This window comes from Helicoverpa zea, chromosome 25, assembly GCF_022581195.2.
Source record: "Helicoverpa zea isolate HzStark_Cry1AcR chromosome 25, ilHelZeax1.1, whole genome shotgun sequence".
In the NCBI taxonomy this organism is placed as follows: Eukaryota; Metazoa; Arthropoda; class Insecta; order Lepidoptera; family Noctuidae; genus Helicoverpa; species Helicoverpa zea.
The window spans coordinates 6,879,146-6,906,457 of NC_061476.1; the positions used below are offsets into that span (position 1 = coordinate 6,879,146).

Sequence of the window (27,312 nt, forward strand, 5' to 3'; positions counted from 1 at the left end):
CTTTGGATTTTCTTTCCTGAGGAAAAATATCTCTCGTAAATAAAGATAATGCAATATACTGAAGTTACACACGTGTATTGTGAATTAGAATACATAATTGTGAATTTAGAAAATAAGTATGTAACTTTTTTATAATAACACTAATTGTTAACATTCCATTTATTTATCAACTGTTTCGTTTTCTTAGGAAAACCACGCCAACGCTAAATACGCGATATCAATGGCTCGTCGCTGCGGCGCCCGCGTGTACGCTCTACCGGAGGACATCACGGAGCGCAAGCCCAAGATGATCATGACGGTGTTCGCCTGCCTCATGGCGCTCGACTACATCCCCGCCATGGACGCGCCGCCGCAGTAAGATATTAATACGAGCTACATACAGACATACACGTTGTTTATAGTTTTTATTGACGTTGACGAAAAATGTGACAACTGACAGCTATTGTCAACTGTCACCATGATAGTTGACACCTTATGTCAACAGTCACTATACTAAATACCTAATCGCAAATCAACGGTTTGATAAAGTATAGAAATTAAACGTTAAGGTCAATATACATACATCTTATTATCAAACTGTGGTAAAAAAGTATTGGTTTTAGTGCTAGATTTTAAAGATCTTCTTGAATGAAGTTGTCGTTTATACCTAGCACTAACCCTAGTAGTTACTAAGACCGCAAGAGCTTGGAAATTGAAATGTTTTAAATACACATCAAAAAATCTGCAATAAGTATATGTGCAAGCTGGTCATTTATTGGTTTAGGTTTCTATGTCACTTTAAAATGGTAAACACAAGATTAATCTGTTCTTATGTAACAGGAATAAGATTGTAATAAAACGTGGTATTGCTCTGTATGTAGCACTATATAGATAGTTTGTGATGTATTGTGGTACTGTGTCGTCAATGCTGCTGGCAACACTGGCATATATACAAAATAATATCAATATTAACACATCAATAAACATTTTTTTTTATCAAAATTCTACCATAGAGGTATTATTTGTATGTAACCAATGTTGCCAGTAACAAAAAAGAGGGTTCATATTTTACATTTTGAATTGTCTGTGTGTCATCATTTTGTTATTGTTTGTGAACGTTTTAAAATGCTCGTGAACGGGCTGATTTATGCAAAGCTTAACGCTATATAAATGTCAATTTTCTTAGCCCGGTCACTATAGCATTTAAGTTTCGTCAACTTTTAAAAGTCAATACTTAGGACTTTTATAAATTCACACAAGATGTTTTCAATATTCGACACAGTGCAAGATAATTAGCTGTAAAAGTCACTTCGTCAAAGTTAACATTTCTCATACATTTAGTATGAGTTTCGTCTCAATAAGAATAAAACTTGTGACTAATAAGTTTAAGAGGCCCACGGAAACATAATTTTTAATCGAAATTATAACGATTTACCCACCTACCGGTACAATTGTGAAGCGATGGTTCTCTAATAAAAATAAGATTTTTATTTACAGATTTATTAAAGCATTTATCGCGTTAACTACCTAATCCTTTATTTGGATTGGTATTTAGTGCTTCGACAATTTTTTTGTCACATTAAAAGTTGTTAGTCAAAAGTAGCGTTTTGAACTATCTACCAATTTATCGAACGATAGTTTTTGTTCATACAATTTTAACGAACGATCAACGATCGCTTTTAGCAAGCGGTTAGCATTTATTCGACTGAATTTTGTTCTACATTCCAAATTTTTATGTTTCTGGATTTGTGTCGCTAGATAGGTGGGATAGCGTGGCGTCGCGGATACTAAATATGTATGAAATAATGTTATATACAAGCTTGCTTTCCTTTATACATAAGGAAATACTGCAATTATACAATAGTAAACTATATTTAGCAAAATATGTAAGACGTTTTTAGTATCCACGACGCCACTTTCAATATAAATAATACTTGTGTATGTGAAGTTAGCATTATATTAAGTATAACTTATTAAGTATATCAGATATAAACGTCTGCTATGAAAAAACAACAATTACGTAATTCATGACGTATTTCAACAAAAAACAGAACATTTTTAACGGCTTAAATTAGTACTTATGAATCATTAGTATTATCTACATAATGTGGTCGATGTTTTTATACATTTTTACAACGAATCGTATCGTGTTTTTAAGTACGAAGTACCGGTTGTATGTAATAAAATGTTTTGCGTACATATAAACCGATTTTGGGGTACTTAAATAAGCCGAGAATTGATTAAGATTAACTTAGAATGTATTCTTGGCTTCCAAAACCACGGTTTCGTTCTTATAAGAATGCTTATGTTACAATAACTCTCTATTTGTATTGGTTGTCTGTTTGTACCGTCGAGGTCGCTATGTATAAGATGATCGCTTATAATATGTGTGGGAATTGGCAATAAATGTGTATGTGGAATTGTTTATGTGATAATCTTAATGAACCGCCATTACAGAAATGATACATAATAGTACTATGTAGCTTTATATGTTACATTCCTGAACCCAGCATTCCCCTACATCGGCATTTTGGAACATTTATTTCATTCTCAATTTATTAGTTTTAGAAATGTATATTTTCTTATGTTATTTAAGTTATATTCTGTGAAATATTTTTGTAGCGTTTTATTAGATTAGACATTCCCCAGGGATACAACGATATTTTACAATCATAATATTTTTTATTGTAAATTTTTATTTTGTTAGACGTTTTAAGGCTTTATCAAGATTTTATTGATTACGTAACTTTTTAGATTTTTATTTTGAAATCAAATAGAAGTTTTATTTCTTAACATACAACGTGAAATTGAAAATATCTAATGAATGATTAACTATAATTACTCCACTGTATTTAGTGATTGCTAGCTATCAGTAATGTTAATATACAAGAATGTGTAAGCCTAAAATAAAACGGAATTGGTAAAACAGTTGAAACTTTTTCATTTTCCCTTTCCTTTACCTTCCTAATGACGCTATTTATTATATAAAATATATATTTGGGGTGCTTATCCTTATTTAATGTGGCAACCGTGTGCAACGCAACGCAATTGGGGATACGCACGCAAGAGGCAAGTTTTGGTTCACAAGATTTTTATAATTTTGAACCTGACAGCTTATGGCACGCGGGTCGCTTTTATATTTTATGCACATTGCTTGGTTTTTAAAGGGCAATAAATAAACTAGGTCCTCAGATGTTGTATTGAAAATTTTCAGGGATGTCTCACAAATTGCTCGGTCGGGAAATGGCTATGGTCACCAGAATTCTGTCACGACCGTTGATGGGTATGTATTCATTTAGTGAAAATATAGTTAAATATCCTCAGGATAACCGATGAGAGACAAAGTGGATGCTGTTACCTGCACCCAATTAGACTGGAACTTAACTTCAATATAATTTGAGAAAAGCATTTCTCCTTTCTATCACTTTCTAAATGCGAAGTATTGTAAGTACAATTTACGTAAATAGGGTAGCTCAATACTTTTTCACCTTTTGAAAAAATAGACTATCAAAAACGGTTAGTTTGGATGTAATGTGTACAAAAATCCGAATGATTTTGCAATACCAAGAAAAAATATTATTTTTTTAATCAAAACAAATAACACAGGATTTTATTTTTGATCTAGTCAACTACCCAATTACAGGACCGTGGTGGAGTCTGCTGAAGAACTCTACGATTCCACAGACAGCTTGGAGGTAGTCGACCACGACACCGTGGAGATTATTGACCACGAAAGTGGGGAAATCATTGTCGAAGATAATATTGTAATGGCTGATGAAGGCGAAGAAATCGAGCAGTCTGAAAAGCCTGTACCACCGCCCAAACCAGACAATCTGACGGTTTTGCCTAGACCAGAATAGGAAAAGTCCCAGACTATTACTTACCATATTTAGTTATTCCACATCTTCCTGCCCAGTTTCGTATTTTTTCCGCTTCCATTCTTCTCTGACATCATCATCATCTCAGCCATAGGACGTCCACTGCTGAACATAGGGCTCCCCCTTAGATCTCCACAGATACCTGTTGGAGGCGACCTGCATCCAGCGTCTTCCGTCTCTGACAGCCGTCCCAAAATTCACTCCTTGTTTACCCAACTGCCTAGAACGATTTTACCTACTCTTTCACTGACTTTCACACAATAATTTTTCCTTCGGTCATTTATTTATTCCACTCGCCTAGAGCAATTAAGTAATTTTTTTATATACCACATGCATTTTTCTTTGAACTTAATTTTAGCTTTGCAAGTATTTTTGTATTGAATTATGAATGAAGTTTTGTACAAGTTTTTAATATTTTTTGTTTGCTTTATTTCCAACCTACGGCCAAATTACATACTTGTACTTTGAATTTGATTTAGGTAGTGACACTGGAAAACAGCATGTCTGTTGCATGAGATTTTTTACATGAATCTGAATACTTTTTCCATGCTAATTTCAAAAAAGAATGCCGTTTTTATGTAGCAGTTCTAGTTTTGGAGTTATGAGGTGACAGAGTTTTTCATTAAAGAAACACATAGTTGAAGTTTAAATCATCATCATCCTCAGGGTCTTTTTCCCAACTATGTTGGGGTCGGCTTCCAGTCTAACCGGATTCAGCTGAGTACCAGGGCTTTACAAGAAGCGACTGCCTATCTGACCCCCTCAACCCAGTTACCCGGGCAACCCAATACCCCTTGGTTAGACTGGTGTCAGACTTACTGGCATCTGACTAGCCTTAACGACTGCCAAGGATGTTCAATGACAGCTGGGACCTACAGTTTAACGTGCCATCCGAAACACAGTTGAAGTTTAAATAATATATTTTTAAAATATTTTATTGAATTGCATACTTTTTATTGAAGTTCTAGAGTGAGATGAATTACAAGTACTAATACTAATCTCTATGTTCTACAAATAATCATTCCAGTACTCCTGGGGCCCGATTGAAAAAAATAACAATGTATGATTTCTTATGTGATTTTCCGTTTTCTCAAAATCTCCGAAAAGTGAAAGGAGATTCTCAGATTTTAGATACTTGGTGTAGTTTGCAGTAAAATAAAACACATATTTGGATAAAATTGTGATGATTTAATTCAATCCATAGCCGGCAACAAAAATTAATACTTTCACATATTTTAACATACATATTTTCCTCAAGTGTTCTCCAAAACAAATGGTATATAATACAACACAATTCATACTAGTGCTAAACAGTTGTTCATTTATTTATTTGTGTCACTATAAGGCAAATACATATTCATATAAACAATACATAATTATCACTATTAAAACCAATCCTTCAGCTAAAATATTTATATGAAATATTTGCCATTTACAACATATAATCAGGATAATAATATAGATAACAATTTTCGGTCACTCAACTATACAAAATAGCGAGTTTATAAAAAATATTTAAGTATACAACGACTTTGAGAACTAAAATGTTTTGTACAGAGCTGTTTTTTAATTATAACTTGGATGGTAGTAACTGGGCCTTTACACTTGTAAAAAATAATAATTACGTAAGTAACTTAGGCAAGTTGTAAGATGGTCTAGGAAATTGCTATAAGCGACTTACATAGTCGCTATTTATTTACGTAAGCTACTTAGGCACGTGAGTAAAACTTACAAGTGAAAAGGCGGCCTAAAATCTAATCTAAGTTGTAACTTTTTCAGGCTAGTCAGGAAACCGGGAGTATCAATTATCATAATTTAGGATCTAAACTATCATTTATGTATTATTACAATATATTAAAGCTACATTTATTTAAAGGTGGGAATCGATCAGTATAATAAAGTTAGAAAGAATTAGGAATAGGACAGTTTGAGCTTAAAAAGTATTTTTATTGCCAAATATTTTAGTATAATGTATAAGGTTCCCTGACGCGACCACATCGATCAGATATAGTAATTTTGGAATGTTCTCATTAAAATACGAAGAAGGATTAACTAGGTATTAGTCCAACACTTGATAAAACTGGCTTCCATCTGTTTGCTATTGTAGACTCTAGCAAAAACTATTTCAAGCATTGTAGACAAAGATTATTTTATTTAAAATTTATTGCTTAATATGTAGTTTTCGTAAAAAAATGTTCAGTATAATGAATTGTAATACAAAATCCATGTTCATGCGTATTTAAATTGACGCTACTATACAAGCGAATTATTCATAATTAAATAAATTAATGAGCAGTTTATTTAAAAGTTTATATCCAACTTATTGAATAAACTGCCAATACATTGAAAATTAATGGACCAATAAATAATTTAATTCAATAAATAACGTCACTTTCTTAAAAAAAAAAAAAAAACTAGTAAAGTATGAATCGTTTTTTAAGACTCAATTGTTCTAAAAATAAAAGAGTCGTTAAAGAAATAAAAAGTGGACATTCACGATTCATACTTTAAGATAGTCTTTATTGAATATTTGACTAAATTCATTATAAAAAATAGCGAATATAATTTAGAACCAATGTCAGAACGTATATAAAACATGTGATGGCAACTCAACCCTCCCCCATTAGCTAAAATTTGTACAAACGCAATCAAGACACTATTTATTATCCTTCACCCTAATATTTCAACCGATTCGAGATTTTTAAACCGTTCAGCCTTTCAGGTCATAAAATGTTCACTTTGTCAAATATAGAGTTTGTCAGACAATATGCCATGTAGCAATGACAACATCATAGACTATAATTAGACTAACCAACCAATTATACCCCGACCGGTTTTTGTGCAATTGACAGATACTGTCAGTCAATACCAACTTTATTTTCACTTGAAAACTGACAGCTGTCAACAGCACAAAATTCGGTACCACTATACAAGGCATTAGACACATGCATAGTGTTTGACAAACATCGATATATTTGACGCCACGTTTTCAAGCTAATTTCTGAGCAATTTGACTATAAGCCTCGACAATATACGGTAAATAACGTTAGAATAAATCATCAAATATCTACGAGGGCCCAGCCCTATGTTTGTTCATGTAAAATCAGTAATTAAACAAAGTGATTTAATCACACACAGTTCTTGATACCTATTTATTAAATATTCTGTTCGGGAAAGGATAATTTATTGGCTGGCAACAAAAATATCAAAATCTAATTTACTTTCTGATAGCAAGAATTTGCAGCTATCGATATCGACAAATTATTGTCACAGCACTACTGTTGTAAATTACCCGTTCCCGAACTAAAATATAAACCATTTTCTGCGGGTTTATATAGCTGACCTATAGTTTCTTTTGCGATTTGATATTGAATTTTATTAGCTCCAAATAAGATATATCAAATTTCAGTATCTAATCGCAAACCCAAGAAAAGATCGGTTATAGAAACCCACCGTTAGAGTATTCCACGATCTTAAAAATACAAATGAACTAGGCATCACTAAAAATGTTTCAGTCGATTCGATGATAGATCTTAAACATATGAAAATAATCGATTGTGGTACCCAGAACTGTGTGCGATAACTTAAAGTACACTTAAATAATAATAATAAAAGAAATATCACTGTTATAAGTATACTTACACCGGCGCGGCGCGGAAGTTGATAAATATAACAATAATTATAAGTTAACAGAGAGCCGACTAACGTTGAGTATAACAATTGCTTATGTAGTTAACTTTGTAACACTTTTGAGCCAAGTAATCATTATTAAAAATTAAGGCAATAAAACCCATACTAAGAATTTGATCTTCTAATTTAAAAAAATATGTAACCTTATTGTATGTTATATAAAATGTTAAGGTTATCAAGGTAAAAATATCAAAGTGTCTATATTTAACTATATATAAAGTACACAAAATACCTCTCTTTATCAACTCCCGCGCACGTGCAAACAGTTTAAATTAACGGCTTAGTTAATCTAACTTTGCAGTTTAATCTCTTGTTGATATGTTATCCTTTCCCCACCAATGTGCGAGTGTGTTATTGGTTAATTCTTAACTGTATGGTTAGTTTAACTGAGCTGTGTTTACCTCGGTTATAATAACGCAGTATTCCGGGACAGAATTGCAATAACACCTAAAATTCCACTAGCGATGTTTTCGGACAAAATCAACCACATAACGACTTGCATTCATACCTGCAGTGGACAAAAAGAAAATCATAATTATAACAAAAATTATAAAAAAAAAACAAACTTATAAATAAAATAACAAAAAAAACACAGAGTATTGCAATTGCGTCCGTTTGTATAATAATTATTATAAAAAAGTACAAATTAAATAAATATTGTTTAAACATTTTTATTGCTGGCAATTCAAATATTTTGTTTATAAAACATTACATGTATCTGTCATACATATTATTATATGTATCTGTCATACATATTATTATATATTGATATGATTCAAGCATCCTTTAGAGTGATGTAACAATCAAGTATTTATTTATCGATAAAATAATAAAAATGTGTATCGATTTTTTACATTTATTGTTATAAAATGAATCTCAAGTGGTATAAAACAGCTGCGTAGTGCCACATCGGTCTAAAAGATGCTTCTTGCCTATACATACGTACATACATACATTAGACGATAGTACATAACAAAGCTTACACAGAATTAGTATAATTGTGAAGTCTACAGTACAATGGCTTTGATAAAATAATAGAAAACTCTATTGAATATCATCTACGACTTCCATTTTATATTTACACTTGTTTTTTGGACACAGGAGTACTATGTAAGGATTGAGTAAGAACTTAAAAAACTTTATAGAAAATCTTGAATTGTAAGAGTAACTATTAAAAATAAAATAATGACATATTTCGAATTTTACTGTGGTCTTAAGCATTTATAAATGTCGATACACTTTATCGGTATTTTTTTATCGACTAGAAAACTCACAATTGAATAGTTAAACATCGATTTAGCTTAAAAGACAACTTAAAGTTTTGTTTTTAAAAACAGTCTTTGCTTTTGACGAATTCAAAAAAGTTTTTTATAATCAGCTGTGTCCAAAAACCAGTGTTTCTAAGTCCGTCTATATATTTTCAATTTAGAATCGATATATTTCTAAGTAATGCTCAACTTTAACTCTACACTGGACCGGCATATCGTAACCTTTACTAAAACACTTTCTTTCACACTGGATTCATATATAAAAGTTGTTTTATTTAAAGAAAAATATAATACTGAATATATATTTTAATATAATGTAAATAATCAGTTGTCAGATTTTTTGCGCAATCTGCTTGACTGTTGCGCAACTTTGCGCAAACCAACAATAGTTGCGCTAAATCGAAGAAATTGGGCAACCATATAGCTAAAACAAATACCATTTCTTTTCTTCAAAAACATCTGGCAAACATCTTTTATATCCTTTACCTAAAACTGAACTAAAAAATAGTGTAAAAATCATATATTTTTTAAACTTAGAAGCCAACCCAACAGTTCCAGCGTGAATACAAGTGATGACGTAACATCCTGGCACATTACCTGTCGTGGTGCTTGTCTAGTAGATACTCCTTGAGGCGTCTGACCAGGTGTTCTGATAGTTGTGTCACTTCCGGCCACTGTTTGAGTACCATGACGCCTAACATTACTGCCAGGCTCGTTGTTAGGACTCGCACTCTGAAATGGGGGTTGGTGAATTTATTTTATGGTAGGGGGTTTCAATGGGAAAATTGTTGTTTAGGTATGCCATATGGGAAAGACGAAAGAGTGTGTGGTTTCACATAATTTATAGCTTCCGGCTTTGGATATAGTTAGTGTGGGGCTCTGTATACAATAGGCATGATGACAAATTTTTAAATACTTTTGTATGATGTAGGTATACGTCTATTTTATATGAAAAATTATTAATTTTAAGAAAATGCGAAGTTTTTTTATCAAATAATTGCATTTTTCTCTGTCCACTTTGAATCCGGCGCGAAAACGCTTGTCAGTGTCATGTCGTCACTTGTGACGTCACGACTGAAATTACAAGACGCAAGTAAACAACGCTCGTGCAATAATTAAGTTTTTTGTGTTATTAAATATGAATTCGAAAGTGCATAGGTGTTGTGGGGTCCCCCAGTGTAAGAACACATCCAAAACAACTCCTGATAAGTTATTTGTGTACGTTCCTCACAATAAAAAAATACGAAACAAGTGGCTTAAACTTGCAAGGCGAGATTCAAAAGCAATATTGCCCAGGGTACAACTTTATTTTTGTGAAGATCACTTTGATGTAAGTTATTACATAGTTCTCTAGATTCTAACATAGAAGTTTTTTTAATTAAACTAATACACTTACATGGAAGTTTTTTTTAATTAAACTAGTATACTTACATGGAAGTTTTAACATTTCTAAATTCAGCTGAACAAAAATCTTTATTTGATGCCAAAAACTCTCACAGCATTATGATATCAATTCTAGGCAAATTAGCGCTGTTTGCCTTGATAAATCCGGGCTCCATAACTCGTGTTATACACAATTAATTAAATAAAAACAAAGATCGCAGTGGAAGTTCACAATAACGAAATGTGACGTTCGCGCGCTTTCGCGCGAGTTGTTTTGAGAAATGACGTCACGAGCTCTGATTGGTGTTCAAGATATCATGGCGGATTGCCTTATTTCGTAATTTTATTTTATAAAAATACTTATTAATCACATTATTAATAAAGAAAACAATGCGCGTTTTATATTCCAAGCTTCAAGTTTAATTTAATAAATATATTATTTTAATGATTTTTGATTACTGTCATCATGCCTATTAAAAAAGGACTCTTGAATTCAAGTTAACCTTTTTGTTTAAAATCAAGGTTAAATCTGTCCCACTTATTGGTTCATGTTCATAAATAAATACGACAAAGACATGTATATAGATATGCGTTGATTGGGACTTTGCAGCGGCAATTCTTCATCCCACCAAAAACACATAGGCAGTGGCTTAGAGGATATCCTTAGTTAATTTTGTCGTACTCAAAGTCCTGCTGCAAGGAAAGTTTATATTTTTTGTAGTGAAGTTTGCAAAGTGATTTGAGTTTAAATAAATTGAATTGATGACAAAATATGCATAACTACAAAATCAATTTCCTAGAAAATAACCGATATCTGGTTCTTTAAACCTTGGTCAACAACTATTTTCAACATTACCTAGTCCTCAAGAAAGGCATAGCAACTCCCGCAATGGTAGCCACCAGCAGTAAGGCGAGCTGCAGCAGCGTGAGCGCCACGTTGAGCAGCTTGACCAGCAGCAGGCGCGGGGGCAGCGCCCCCCCCGCGCCGGTGTCGCCCGCCCCGCCCGCCCCGCCCGCGCCCCCACCGCCGCCCGCCATCCATTGTTCTAGTTTGCTGATCTGATGAACAAAACACGAATGGTATTAGGGTACATTCCAAGTATTTATGGCATCACGGTTGGGCGCTAATATTGAATACGGAATTATATTCTTTCACGAGAGGATCCATCATAATCATAACGACCATGGTATTTAAAAAGCCACGATTAGTAAAATACCACTGTCTTACATATTTTTAGATTGGTAATCATGACTTCTCCCATTCTAGGTGAAGTGTCAAACTTTAATTAACTAAAATCCTTATCTTTGTTCTTTCTGGCAAACATTGGACTATCAAGGCCGTTGGTATATTTATGTTTATGTTTGTTCCTCTTCCGTATACAAACTATCAGGTGGATTTTGAATATAAGAATAGTATATTATAAGCTACGTTTTATCCATTTACAGAAAGTAATTCAGGATACGGGTGAAACAACGGGCGGATGCTAATTTTATTTATAAGGTGTACTCACTTTAGTCTGACAGAGGTCGAGTGCCTCGTGTATATCTCGTATCCGCTCTTCGCTCTGGTATTGGACCTTTTCTTCTACGTCAGTTAAAGCTTGCTTCAGGTTCTCCACCTATAATTTAAAGGTAATATTTAATTACTATCCATATCACATAATTACCTGTTTCTTGATGAAGAAAATACTATAACACACTTTAGGCTAATAAGTAATTTATTTATACATTGTCGATTAACACAATTTAAAGGATTAGTAAAAATCATCTGTTCGGATAAATTTATCAATTTTATGATACAGTTTATACGATTTTTTCTATTGAAGTCGAAAACATGTGGTTGGATATTACTGAAGGGGACGACCAAAGAAATGATGGATGTAATAATTGTGAGGCTAGAAAAAATGTTACTTCCGAGATGACAGCCGTTGGAAGAGTATGGATAAAAGGGTGAGAGGGCAGGAGGATGATGTTGAAGCCAAAACATAGATGTAATATTTATTACTAGCTTCCGCCAGCGGCTTCGCCCGCGTGGTGTGTTGATAAAAAGTAGCCTATGTGTTAATCCAGCGTATCACCTATCTACATACCAAATTTCAATGAAATCGGTCCAGCCATTTTTGCGTGATTGAATAACAAACATACATCCATACATTCTCACAAACTTTCACATTTATAATATAAGTAGGATTACAAATCTATATATATAAAAATGAATTGCTGTTCGTTAGTCTCGCTAAAACTCGAGAACGGCTGGGCCGATTGAGCTGATTTTAGTTTTAAAATGTTTGTCGTAGTCCAGGGTAGGTCTAAACGGTGAGCAAATAAGGAAAAAAAAAATTGCGAGTAAGATTCCCGGGACGGGAGTGATTAGACAAAAAAAAAATTACGGAATGCCGCAGAACCACAAAAGTAAAGTACTAGGACAGCATAATTCACCGGAGTATAAGTATACCAATAACGAAATTTCGATGCAACTACTCACCATGTACCAGGGTAGCATAACTTATATGAGTATACCAATACCAAGTGTAGACGCTACTGCTCACCATGGCGGCAAAAAATACACCGGGACGCGGGTAAAACCGCGGGGAACGGCTAGTTGTATATAAAAACGTGGCATACCTCATTTTGGTGCAGTTCAGTGAGATCATTGATTTGTTCCTCCAGGCGCTCCGTCTTGAAGCGTTCCTCTTGTAACGCGGCAGATAGGAACGATACCTCTTGCGACAGGTTCTGTACGACAATTGTAAAATATATACATTAGTATATGATATTTAAAATGTAACAAATATGTAATTATTAGATAAATAAATGGAAATATAAAACACTTTTGACGATCTTGAATGGGACTTCTGATGTGCATTTTTTGTTTACTATAATAATCATATGTAGTCTTTGGTTTTCGCGATTAAACATTATTAGAAAGAACTTTTTGACAGATTTTCATGGTGATATTTATATTGTTTTGAACTTTTGGCATTTGCTTTGCGGTCGCAGAATGAACACTTTCTAAAACACAAAATAATAACGAACGTAAAAGTGTAAAAATATAATAATGGCGTCCACGGCCGATTTCGGTCACGGTGCACTCACTATTAAACACATAGCCCATAGTCAAAGTGACACATAAGATTCCTCACTATAAGCCCTTCACAAAAATATTAATACATATACATATAATATATACTTAATACCTTGAGTGCATCTATCTTTTCTGATAGCCGCTCGTAGTCCTCCCTGCGCTCGCGCAACTCGTTGAGTATCGGCTTCAACGTGAACGTCGTCTCCGATATGTTATTTGAACCGGGCTGCGCTGGGTAACTGGAAGGAAATAGAGGTATGTATGTAAAATCATATCAATGTTAAAATATCAAAATTAAGAAAGTGTGGAGGGGATAAATTGGATTGTTGAGTTAAAAAAAAAATATCTGAAAAGGTATAGCATCTCTGTTCAAAATTTAAACTAACATGATCAAAAGAGATTGTTTGAACATGCTGAACTTGAAAAATTACTGAACCGAATTGAAAAAATCTTTCAGTGTTATCTAGCCCATTACACGACCAAGTCTGTACTTCTATTCTAATACTGTATACTGAAAATAGTCTAAAAACAAAACAGTTTTTGCTTGCACCCAAAAAGCTTCGAAACTACAAAACCGATTTAAAAAAATATTTTACTATTGGGAAGCTAGACTATCCCCAAGTGATATAGGCTGTATTTTGTTCGGGTCACGGGCAGTAGTTCCTTATGGAAGCAGGTGATACTTTTGAGGGCAGCTAATTGTTTTGTTGTACCTCGTTTTAACATAGAAAATAATTGTTATACTCACGGCGCCCCCTCACTGGTGACGGAGGAGCTGGGCGAGGCGTCGGGCGAGTACTTGGGCGCGGGCGAGGTGGCGGCGCGAGGCAGGGTCGACCCGCGCGGCGCCGCCTCGCCCGCCTCCGACGCGCGGGACCCTTCCGACGACGCGTTCGCTGCCACGTTGTAGCAATACTCAATACATCGGATATATGGGGGTGTCACATATATTGCAAGTAGACAGGGGATATTTCGGAAAAGATGTTACAAAAATACTTGTAAAGGAAGAAATTAGTTCCGAATAAAAAATACATTTGTGATTGTATTTTGATGAATAGCTTTCGAAAAACACTTTGATATGCAAACACTTTTTAAGTAAATTCAAAGAGTGTATAAAATAATTAGACAAAGAGTAATAATAAACAGATGTATAGGATTCTCTATTGCTATTCACGGGTATTTTTGTAACAGCTTGTATTATAAAACTTAAAAAAATATTTGAAAGAATCAATTCTTGTGAAAATTTAAGTATTGAACCAGAAATATTGCAGATATGTAGAAAGTATGATACGGGTCATTCATGGTATAATCACAGAAGAAAATAAAAATTTTCGTAAGTGGGATTTAATAGAACATTGATTGATTTAATAGAACATTGGCAGCCACCCAAAGGGTCTAATATGTAGAATGGTATTATACAAATAATTGTGTAATAAAATATGACTTATGACCTTGCTAAGTTAATCAAGTTAATAGGATATAAAAAAAGAAACAAAGACAATGATTTCCTAAAACAATTTATCTACTTTATGTTTAACTGTTTTTACAGTGTTTGTTAAACCCGTTATTTTATTTAAGCGAAACTCAAAATAAGTTATTTTGCCTAGATTGCAAAGAATTTGGAAATATATAAAACTAAAATCTGTGCCAATTATTGCCGAAAGCTTTACTAAATCGTGTTTGTGTAGCTAAATGAAAGCAAAAGACTATATAATGTACGTTATTAAATTTTTTATATAAAATATTTTTTTTGAACAGCAGATCCCAAAATTTATTTCTGTATAAGTGTCCACTGCCATAATAGATAAGTTTATTCTTAAAAATAAAATTGCAATAATGAGAATAAATAAATCAGCGATATACAGTATGTAAACTCCAGTTTACATTATGTATCTATTATGTACACCAACAATCTGTATATAGTATATATAGTTTATAAACATTCATAAGGTTTTATTAACATAGTGACACTAATTATATTACAACGTTCAGTATGTCTGATCAAAGGTAGTCAAGCAAATAAAACAGATATAAAAAGTTATATTATATTGACCTAAACTACTACCGGCTTACTAATTTACACAAATTAGTCGCAATTTCACTTAAAACACAAAAGTCCGTTGTTCTAAAAACAACTGTTAAATATGAATTTTCAAGTTAAATTTTCAAAGTAGATAGTTGTTTTAAGAAAAACTGAAGAAAACATTTATGTATATTGGTAGTGAACTTGAGACTTAATACTTAAGGTCGACATGAAATAATTTTAAATATGTTTTATTTACTTGTATCTTTGTTTAGAACTACCAAACGCTGTGTTAAAAGTCCCACTATATAATCAAGACGTTATATATTGACTAGTTATATATTATATTGTATATAAAAACGTTTATTTACCTCGTAATTCCGCGTGTGGTGGCGCTGGCGTGCAAAAGGACAGCATGATAAGCAACACAAATTGACAGTTCGTATTAGACACGGAGTAGTATGCTAATGGAATGTTCATGCACTATTGTGATTGTAAAGTAATATTACATCACTACTGAATATACCTACACATAATTCTGACTGAATTTTGTACGAAAAAAAAAACATTTTAAATTTTTAAATTTAAGTACATGCTTACTAAATGTAGCGTTATTATTTAAATTTTAAATTGAAGGAACTATAAATCAAATACATTCAAAAGTGATGCAATATTCAACTATAATTTCTTTAAAGAAGACTTCAAAATTGTAACAATTACTGCTACATTAATCTGTCGCAGAAATACAAAGCATGATTGTACTTTATATAAAATCATGAATAATACATGGTCACTCCATTCGCTATCTACTCTGCGTAATAGGCTAAATACACAAGCGAATAGACAAGCGAGGGTTTACAGCTATTATTATTTAGATGAGAGCGCTATATGATTTGTGGTTTACTTTATAAGTTTAATACCCATAGTTTATTTCATTTTAATGTATATTATGAACTTTGGTCATGAATTATTGTGATACTGGTTTTTATCATGAGATAATGGAATGATGCACCTGGCTATAAAAACTAGTAAATACGAATGACTTTGAAATGTATGTTTACTTAGCTAAAACTATTTAAGATTGCTAATATTCACAATCCATCAGTTATTATAAGTTAATCATGCGAAACCAACAGAATTAAGTTTTTTATTTTCCTCAGTTATTTGCACTAAAACTCCATCATTCACTGATAACAAACTCATGCACCGTATCAAACCACAATATAATGACAAACACAACATTTTAGACGTCAAAATATTACTCACAACTTTAACACTATTATCAATACGATAAGAATGAGATGTACTAAACAATCATGTAAATTGTAAATGATTCATACATAAAAAATAGTATTTACGTACATCCTTTTATATAGAAATTAACGTCACTTAGTTGTAACTTTATAACTCAAGAACGGTCTCACTTATGCAAACTAAATGTTTAGGCATTCGGACTATTTCATCATCATCATCTCAGCCATAGGACGTCCACTGCTGAACATAGGCCTCCCCCTTAGATCTCCACAGATACCTGTTGGAGGCGACCTGCATCCAGCGTCTTCGGACGACCTTTATAAGATCGTCTGTCCACCTTGTTGGTGGACGTCCTACGCTGCGCTTGCTAGTCCGTGGTCCCTACTCGGACTATTTAGTAGGTGGTTTATTAGAAGTTTGGACAAAATCGGTTTTCATTTATCACATTTTTAATAACAAAATTGATGGACTTTACATAGCGAAGCACGTAGAACCACTATTCAGGTAAATGATTCACACAGCCGCATCCGGTTAGACTGGAAGCCGACCCCAATATAAATTGGGAAAAGGCTCGAGAGATGATGATGATTCACATATAAAAATATAGTATTTTATTTACATTTTTTGCGGCATTTTTTGCACTTATTAAACAGCATGACGTGCGTGCCTCACTGTGTTTGATAATGTACTGAGCACTGAGCTGATTATCGAATCTATGACGTTGGGGAGATACTACTGGTCGAGTAACTGTTTAGCGGCAGTGCGATAATTTGTTTGTGTGTGAGCTGAGATTTGTGGGAGTTAAGATTTGAGATTATTGTTTTCAGTATTGTAACTAGTGGTGGTTTCGAAAATTATAAGTCTATAAGGCTGCCTGTCTGTTTCACCCCCGTGATTGTGAACACCCAAATAGCATAACATAATAGTTATTTGTTAAAAAATCAAAAAGTATGTATGAAAATTTATGTTTGTATATTATAATCTTCGTACTTCTAGATATCTATACAATGTATCTTTTAGGAAAAGATAAATATATCCCTACTTATCTGTAATAATAACGTGATATTTTCATATAATATTTTGATAAGTACATAAAAATACTAATTATTGCGTGATTTTAGACTATGTGACTGTGTATGTAATTAATATTTCCTGAATACGTAAAAATAACTATCAAAACACTACCAAGATAAGTGTTTAGCTGTCGACAACAGATAGTACCTAATAGTTTGAAACACGTGATGGATACAGCCTTTATCTTGAAGCGACCGTGAAAATAACAAGTAGGTAACACTTCAGTCATTATGTACTATACATATGTATAATAATATACATAGGTATACGAGTGCATGGAAAACAAAATGACGAGCGGAGATGTCATAATGTAAAATCTCCTACGTGAGTCATCATCTCCTGAGCCTTTTCCTAACTAAGTTGGGGTCGGCTTCCAGTCTAACCGGGTGCAGCTGAGTACCAGTGTTTTAAAAGGAGCGACTACCTATCTGACATCCTCAACCCAGTTACCCGGGCAACCAAATACCCCTTGGTAATACTGCTGTCAGACTTACTGGCTTCTGATAGCCATAACGACTGCCAAAGATGTCCTTCTAAGGAAGTAGCGTCACCAAAATGCGGGTGTTCGGGGGTCAAGAAACTTTACTGGGTACCTTTGAAACCCGTCCCTTTTTCTAAACCAAATCTCAAAAAAGTTACCACCAATTTTTGAAAGAACGCTTCGTTACTTCACTAGTAACTGATAGTTTTGATCACGCCTCTCATACATCCATATTTGACCTAGAAGAAGCCGTCTGACCTATCTGCCTTATTGCATCTCTGTTCATCTTTCCTTCCTCCGTGATATGTCTGGCACGAATGTATAATGTCTTTGTATTTACGTAATGTGTGAGATTTAAATGGGTTTATTTATACTTGTATTGTGTTATTTTTGTTCTGTTTAGAGATGTTTTTTTTTGTAATTTTCATAAATGGATTATACATGTGTGGGGAGGATATTAGGTTGCCCGGGTAACTGGGTTGAGGAGGTCAGATAGGGCAGTCGCTCCTTGTAAAGCACTGGTACTCAGCTACATCCGGTTAGACTGAAAGCCGACCCCAACATAGTTGGGAAAAAGGCTCGGGGTATGATGACATGTGTGGGGAGAAAATCTATAATACAGAGAACCTCATATTATAAAGGAGGTCTATGACATTGCAGTTTTTTTTTTTATACTAAGTGTATATGAAAATTATCGATAAAGATGTGCTTAAAATTATCGACCACAAATAACCGTACAACTTTCTACGAACAACTATATTTCGCATACCTAGTGACCATACTAAAAGCTACTCGTGCATCAACAATAATAATACACTAATTAACTAACGGATGTGCTAGTAGGAATTTATCTAGTTCCTAATTACACTACATACGTCATAATTATACTTTAGTACGCTAAATATCTACCTAGTTAGAGTATACTACCTAGCTATACACATTACGTATTTCATAGCACTTTTTTAATTGCTCAAACAATAGTTAATCAAAAAGGTTAGAGCGAATATAAGTTAAACCTTAACCGAATGAAGTTAAGTATAGACAATGAAGATTTTAAAAGTTAATATTATTTACCTTGTTATGAGACATGGTCTTAAAAAAAGTACCATCTTTAGTACTATGCTTAAACCGAGTGATCTAAACCTAGGACTAAAGTGGGTACTTTTTAAAACCACGTTTTATAATAAGGTAGTATATGTCTTTATGATGTATGAAGTTAATTACAAATGGTCTACACTTATATACATATCATATACTCACTAGGACCCGTGTTCTCTGTGAGACAAAATACATTGTATATTATATAATGTACTATTCAATCTTATTATAATAGTAATATATATAGTTCGGCCATTCAGAGAATGCGTTCCTGACACGTCGCGATTGAACTGACGACGTAACTTTGCAATGGCGTTGCAGTTACGATAAAAATATTTTTGCTGGTTGTTTACCGTTTTAACAATTGAGGAGCATTAAAACAACATTATTATATCAATAATCAATGAATGTAGTTACGTCGTCAGTTCAATCGCGACGTGTCAGGAACGCATTCTCTGAATGGCCGAACTATAGTTTATGATTGATAATTAATATATGGGAATATGTTTAATTATGATTGAAGAGGAATCTGACCCAAGGATTTTCCATGACGATAATATTATGTTTCATGAATTTTTGAGACGAACAAAAATGGTAAAAGCATATACTTTAGCAAATATTTCAGAGAGAAGAGTTGATTTTTATGGTAAGGTTTTGAATGAGAACAGAAACCAGTAAAACTAAATAAGCGAACAACGGAAGCTGGACTACATTTATAAAGGCAGTATTTACATTAAATATTGTATTTTTTATCTATTCGTGGATATAAGAAGAAACTATTCATGTTTTTTAACAGAAAGTTAAGTTTTTTTTTTTTTTATTAATTTTTCACCATTTTACATCTACCTAACTATCGATATTTTCAGTTGCAATAAGTTTGCTCTGCACTACTCTAAAAAATAATTCGTATTTGAGTTCAATTTTCTGAAATATGACGTGTTGTGTGTTTTGAGAAAAGTGAGAACTACTTAACATCTTGTGTAAACTGTAGTACAGCCTAGCAAATTCGTAAATGACACTCCCATGGTATATGGCCGTCAGCTGGACTATTACGATTATTTGTCGATTTCTGTCACGTCCATTTTAAGGGCCAGTTACTATTTTGGACGGCAGATTGCTGCTTACGTTCTGAGGTTTATCTGACTTTCAAACCATTATTAACTGTAAAAATGAGACTTTGCTGGTCTAAATATTCAGATGTCTCTCTCTGAAATTCAGGAGTACCACGTCCTCCGCCAACCATGCAAGTGTCACATACTAATTTACTAAGCTACAGTTGCAACTCCAACATACTGATGTGGTACAATATTTTAATGGCTATCGAGTCATTGTCAGGCTATCCCGTAGGCAAGACACCGATGCTATGCACTGCAAAGCTAACACAAGTGTAAGATACAGACCGGCGAGCTGCGCGATGTTGTCGGCGGAGCCGAAGCGGTTGGAGCGCGAGAACAGGTGCGCGAACTCTCGCGGCGCCGCCATCACGCTGCCGCCTAGGCCTGTGATGCCGTCGCGTATGTTGCCGCCCACGTTCCTGGGAAAAGAATAATGTATTTTAGCGACTCGTGTAAATGTTGTGTGGTGAAGAGTGCTAAGTAAGCAAAAAACATTGGTTGTCTGTGAAGTTCGAATGCAGTTTTTATTATTTATGCCGCCCGCGCACACCGTGACTTTCCCGTTTGTGAATGATTCCGAACAGTATAAAAATGTAGGACGTTATCACGGCAAGAGTGTGGAGGCAAGTGAAACGGACAAGTAATCTGCAACAATCCTGGGGCGCGATTCTCCTAAGTTAATAATGTCAAAATTGAATAGAAATCGAATCGCAATAGCAGTTTTAACCATATGGGGCATTCTGCTACTAATAAAAGACCAATCGTATTCCAACGACATTCGATTGGTTTGCTATTTTGGTGATTTTAGTCTGTACGGTAGTTTGCTCTACAATCATATTGCAATCGTAAATCATTTGCAGACAAAATGATTCATTATTGAATGACAGAAAAGGATAAAAACGTTTATTTCAAAGAAAAAATAGCGGAATGCCACATACGCTTCAATTGTAATCGAGTCGTGATTGGATCGCAGTCGAATGCGAATCGTATGTTGCTTAAGTACAATTAGGAGAATCGGGCCCCTGAAGTACATGACATTGTTGAACCCTACATAATTCTCGCGAAAATTAATGGCAACATGCATCTAACTTCTGAGTACAGGTACGCGCATATGCAAGTAAACTTGAGCTGGGAAAGCAACCAAGCCTCAAATATCGATCGCATATGACTTTTTGAATGTGACAATGTCTTCAAAAATACCATTTTAATTAATGAGATATTCACAGAATTAAGAATATGATGAAATAACTTACTTCAGCCCTTGTCCCATATCCCTTAGCACCTCTCTGGGTTGTCTGTGCGCTTGTCCACTGGTGCCGTGTTGCTGGGAAGCAAAGAACTTTACACTAAAGTTGAAATCTATTACGTTTTCTAGTACTACATTTGTAATAGGATCAGACAAAAAAACATAAAAGTTTAAATGTCAAGAAAAACATTAGATGCGAATGGAAATTAAACGATTTTTAAGTGCACGTAGGTCGGTTAGTGATCCCAATGTTTACCCTAGTTTTTAAATACTATGTACCAGCAAATCCACTTCGTCTTTTTCCTTTACACAAGTATAAATTAGAAATTATGTATGTTAACCTTCCTTAGGAATCCTTTTATCTGTCGTTTCCGAGATCATTACGATTAAACAGTCAGACACCCGGTTAACATTCTTTACATTCACCTATTGTGATCCAAAAACGTAAATAAGAGAAATATCCAAGTGCACCAAAAACATAAACGCCAGTTTCCTTAAATCAATACTCCATGAATTCACATTCAATTTTCAAAGTAATCTGTCGACTCAAGAAAAAACGGCCGTTTTATGATGTCAGTGAACTTGGGCCAAATCATATGTCTATAACCCCCTTACCTCCCAATTCTTGATGCGTTTGTTGTAACCTTCTAATTTCTTCTGTAACTGAGCGATGCAGAGTGCACTCTTTTGGTTCTTTTTCTCGAAAACTGCTTTGATGCGCTGGAGTTGCTGTTTGTCTGCGTTTGCGGCTAGCTTTAGATACTCGTTTACGTTATCTGAAATATTAGTATATATTTTGTAGTTAATACCTACTTGTAATAGTTGTAATATGGGTCTTGCTTGATTTATAGACAATTGGTTAAATACAATCTTAACTTTCTATTACATCAAGTTGTATTTTTTAAAACAGGTCTTTAACTGAAATCCATTTTAGAACATGATTGGTAGTCGATTGCTAAATTCAATCCGTTATTTTGATTGATTCATAACTTTTGAATTTCTCTTGGGGTTAATGGAAATTCGTTTATTCAAATAGGCTGAAAACAGAACTTTACAAGTTTTATGACAAATCCCTCAAAAACTGCCACCAGTACCGACTGTTTAAAATTATTTGAAACCGAAAGCGACAGATAGTTCTACCATTCAATTTTAAAGCAGACCGCTTAGAGAGGTTGCCAACAGTGAACACATTATATTTTCGGGTGGATTTCATATAAAAAACCTTTATTGCAATAAGTAACTATTTTATAGTAACTTATGTATATTAAAAAAATGCGTAACTCACCATCCCGTATAGTCTGTTCCAGTCTTATGAGATCCTTGGTACGCTCGATCTTCGTATTAAGATGCGCAATGGCAGCCATCGCTTTAGACGACGTCACGTTCGCGCCGTCACTCTCATCTTCAAATATTATGTACATTTTATTTTATATTTTTACACTGTATATTAAAATCATTGAGTTAGGTAACACACAACACTTTAGTCAATTATGTTTGTCAATAAAACTTATGCTTAAGTTCACAGATAATATAAACTGAAGTTTTTTTTTTTTAAACAACTGTTTACTTTGAAACTTGAACCTGACAATTCATGGTAAATAGTTATTTTAAGAAAACTGACACGTTTATGTTGTCGGTGTACTTGGGCCTAAGTTGTATAAATGCTGTTCCCAAATATTCTCCCTATATGTATTTAAGGTTACTAGAGACAAAATTTTGACATTAATCAAGTCCAAGTTATGTCAAATTCCTGCCTCTGGTAAGCAAAAGGAAAGAAAGAATATTGCGAACGACCGTAAGAAGCTATAAATACTATGTAAAAAATAACTAGTTTTCTAACAATAAACAAACTATTTACGGACAATTAGTTTAACAGCACAATTAAAAGTTAATATTCTTCTCAATATTACAAAGTTACACACTACCTAACCTCTATATATTCTAAGATAAAGTAACTTGATCGTCACGGTAGCCAATCAAATCACGGTTGAGTAATTCAAACTACATACCAATATATTATTATTTATATGTATAATTACATATACAAGCTGTTGATTTGCATTCGTGCCATATTCAAGGACGTAATTATGCTACTGATTCTCGACCCAAATCAACAAAAAAATTGGTACGTAATTTTTTTTTTTTCGGAATTCCGTCAATGTCATCTAGCCGTATTTAAACTTCGCGCGTGTGTTACTGGCCTTAAAACCGTGCTGCGCCCTCACACAAACGCAAACACAAAGCATACGCAACGATTATTCATAAATTTCATTCATAAAATTAGATTATTTCTGAAATACTACGACATTACAATGACAAAAAAAGCAGTGCATATTAGCTATTTCCCGTCTACTGTAATTCCAATCGATTATTAACGTATTGTATGTCCTCATCCTGAAGTATGGCACAAATGCAAATCAACACCTTGTATAGTTATATGGTCATTATTAGATAAGAATAAAAGTGTGTTAGTGGTCTAACGATGCCGTCGCGAAGTTATTTTTATTAGCAGTTATAAAGTATGTAATACATATTGATATGTGTATGTTTAATGGGCAAGAAAACATGTGTGACAAATGTCTAAAACCGTAGAAAACAGCTGTAGAGCGATTTTGAGAGAATCATTATTAGGTTTTAGATTCACTCTGAGGTTTTTCTTGTAAAATTAGGTGCCCAATGTGATCAGAAAATATTGTGTTTTGACCGCAAATATTCATTTCACACACAAATAGTAAATATGTATTTTATTTCTAGTTACTAAAAATGCACTCCACAAAACCATTTAAAACTGTTTTCAACACTGATTTACTGCCGTTTTCGTGGTTGAAAAACGGTTACAGTTAGCGTATGTATATATTTACACAAATAGTAATTGTTTTCACCTCAATGTTTATTCAATATTTTTCCTATAAAGATACCACGTAGGTAATAATTTGATTATGTCACTGATTTATATAGATAGTTAATTTATTTAGTCATCTTATTTTAGAGTATGTATTACAGTTTAACGTCGATTATCAACTAAATAATATAGTTGCGGTATTTTTGCTATACACTGTTTGTTATCTCAGGGAAAAATGGTTGTCGATATAACTTTATCGATTATAATGGTATATTCTAATTAAATGTTGGAATAATACTGATGTTAGTTTATTACCCAAACGGCCGTTCCCAATAATCTGTCTCTTTTGTTTTGATATAGAAATCTGATATTACTTGGGTTCATGTCAAACTCTGACTGAAAATCACTTATTCAAGATTGGCTGCAAAACAGAACCTTTTAGAACGTTAAAATGTACAATAGATCCAGCCCTTTCACCACTTCCTATATGTTTTTTGGGTCAGAATTCTATCTCGTCTAAGGAAATCAACAAATGGGAAATTATAGTATATTGGGAAAAGCCGTAGAAGTTTATGATAAGCTAAACATTACTCTAGGAGTTTATTAAGAAGCTGTATGTATTGCAATTAGGAAAATTAGTAAAGAATACCTTGATTTGAATATTCCCCTTCCTGACCTGCAATACCAAAATAAATACATAAATAGTAATAACTACTTAAATAAATACTTGCTCGTATAAACTACTGATGAAGTAGAATAATAAATAAAGTCTTTCTAATTAAATATTAGTCCAAACTAGTCACTGAGGCAGATGAAAAAATGTTATGCTATATCTAAACCTATGTCTATTAAATATCAGTTTAAACTACATACGCCCAAGTTCATCGAAAACATAGACGTCAGCTATCTTAAAACAACTGTTTTCCATGAATTTTCAAGGTCATGTGTTAAAGTAAACAATTGTTTTAAGAAAAAAGTACTTTCATTCTGTCGGTGAATTTGGGCTTTACTGATGAAGAAGTTTTTATGCTATAAGCCTATTTTTGTCAATGTTAGTATAAACTACGTAGTGATAAATAAGACTAAATCTATTTAATAGTCTATTTTTAGTTAATATTAAGTCTTAGTTAATACTAAGTCTAAGTTAATACTAATTTATATTTATTTACCTCTATAAGCGGGCGACCCGTATTCATCGGAAGACAGTCCATAGGACACGTTAGGACTATAAACTGTGCTCGCGTAGTCACCAGGCGTTATTAAGCCAGGTAGTATTTTCTTCTGTGGTGAGTCTTCCAGCCTGAAATGGAAATAATAATATTTAAAACATATGTGTCAGCTCTCCGGATTCTATCGGGTGTGTCGTTCATAATCACATTAAATGAAATGCGTTAATATACTGGTTGATATATGTCGATTAACACAAAAAATGCATTTTTCAAACAAAGTAAATAGAATAAAAATGTGCGAAAATTAGAACACCATATAAAAGTCAGTCATCACAAACAACTGAAATTCTCCCTTGAAAACTGACAGCTGTCACCTGATCAAATTATTCGATAGTCCTAACTTTATCTCTGCTTTACACATGATGTTGTAAATTATAAAAACTAAAAATGACCACTGAATGGATTATAGTTCGGCCATTCAGAGAATGCGTTCCTGACACGTCGCGATTGAACTGACGACGTAACTTTGCAATGGCGTTGCAGTTACGATAAAAATATTTTTGCTGGTTGTTTACCGTTTTAACAATTGAGGAGCATTAAAACAACATTATTATATCAATAATCAATGAATGTTATTACGTCGTCAGTTCAATCGCGACGTGTCAGGAACGCATTCTCTGAATGGCCGAACTATAGGTTATTTTTTTTACAATTCACCATAGAATATCATAAAGTATATGCGATAGGATTTAATGTGATTGTGAACGACGCACCATGTATATGGTTTTGGTCTGGTATATCAAGATGATGATCAAGAGAGAATTACGAAGGTAACAGCCGCAAGGGTGGATTGATTTCAGTTTATTACAGGGTTAAGAGACGCATAGAGCGGTCGGTCCTTAGATGTGTGACAATCTTGACAAGTTATTCCATGTTTGGTGGGTTTTTGGTTGTCATTTAACCATCTTTAGCAGTTGTTTCAAGTAGACGGGAGCCAGAAAGTCACAACCTGTTTTATCAAGGTTTATCTCGGGTTACCCAGACGAGAAGGTAGGACTTCACCATAAAAGCCCAAATATACCGACAAATAAACGTCAATTTTCGTTAAAACAACTATTTATTACGCATTTTCACGTTCAATTTTCGAAGTAAACAACCTAGATATCTTAGGAAAGACGGGCGATGGGTCCAAGTTTGTCCAATAACTATATGTCAACTTACTCTCTAGAACTGTTCCCGGTGGTGTTGGCTGACAGTGGACTGTTGCCCAAGTCCCTGGAGTGAGACTTGACATGGTGCGCCCTCTCCCCGTGGCGGGACGACGAGCTGGATGACGGCTCCTGAAATGAGAAAAGACAGGAATTATTGCAAGAGAAATTGACATAGATATAGACATTTTTCACCCCCCAGTCGAAAGAAGTTCCTATCAAGGTTGATAATGTCCTGGAGACGGTTATAGATACCATTTTTTAAAGGTTTGTCGAAGGCAATTCTTCTAAAAAGGGACGAATAAATGAAAACAGAAGAAGGAGTCACAAAAGAGAATCGAAAGAGGATAAGAAGCAAGTCTCAAGTAAATTAGGCATTAACGCCCAAGGCCTCGGGTTAAACGTAACTTTCGACATCAAATATACTAGCACAATCTTAGGCGTCAATAAGGGGTCAAAGATATAATCGACAGGCCTTTCATATACCAAGTATTCTAACAAAATGAATACGCATCAATA

General features: G+C 33.8%; 2 protein-coding genes across 8 annotated transcripts in view; one reads left to right on the forward strand and one right to left on the reverse strand.

The window, feature by feature from the left end:
• Window positions 1-4,277, forward strand: part of LOC124642547 (plastin-3) — a 60,227-nt gene extending 55,950 nt beyond the window's left edge. Inside the window, exons 14-16 of the mRNA XM_047180977.1 lie at window positions 188-354; window positions 3,194-3,262; window positions 3,623-4,277. Coding sequence (XP_047036933.1) covers window positions 188-354; window positions 3,194-3,262; window positions 3,623-3,839 — 453 coding nt within the window. The 3' untranslated portion in view covers window positions 3,840-4,277. The remainder of the gene's footprint in view (window positions 1-187; window positions 355-3,193; window positions 3,263-3,622) is intronic.
• A 747-nt stretch (window positions 4,278-5,024) lies between these two features.
• LOC124642581 (transmembrane and coiled-coil domains protein 2) overlaps window positions 5,025-27,312 on the reverse strand; it is a 41,851-nt gene continuing 19,563 nt past the window's right edge. The window contains exons 3-17 of one of the 7 annotated variants that reach the window (XM_047181028.1): window positions 26,807-26,925; window positions 25,586-25,716; window positions 25,066-25,092; window positions 22,860-22,976; window positions 22,190-22,350; window positions 21,582-21,652; window positions 20,614-20,747; window positions 15,678-15,701; window positions 14,032-14,179; window positions 13,396-13,522; window positions 12,824-12,934; window positions 11,710-11,817; window positions 11,055-11,257; window positions 9,413-9,547; window positions 5,025-8,055 (exon numbers count right to left, since the gene is read on the reverse strand). In XM_047181028.1, the coding sequence (XP_047036984.1) occupies window positions 8,028-8,055; window positions 9,413-9,547; window positions 11,055-11,257; window positions 11,710-11,817; window positions 12,824-12,934; window positions 13,396-13,522; window positions 14,032-14,179; window positions 15,678-15,701; window positions 20,614-20,747; window positions 21,582-21,652; window positions 22,190-22,350; window positions 22,860-22,976; window positions 25,066-25,092; window positions 25,586-25,716; window positions 26,807-26,925 (1,644 nt within the window). In that variant the 3' untranslated portion in view covers window positions 5,025-8,027. Of the gene's footprint in view, window positions 8,056-9,412; window positions 9,548-11,054; window positions 11,258-11,709; window positions 11,818-12,823; window positions 12,935-13,395; window positions 13,523-14,031; window positions 14,180-15,677; window positions 15,702-19,375; window positions 19,391-20,613; window positions 20,748-21,581; window positions 21,668-22,189; window positions 22,351-22,859; window positions 22,977-25,065; window positions 25,093-25,585; window positions 25,717-26,806; window positions 26,926-27,312 lie in introns of all 7 variants that reach the window. The other 6 variants (XM_047181029.1, XM_047181026.1, XM_047181027.1 and 3 more) reach the window with 6 other exon arrangements.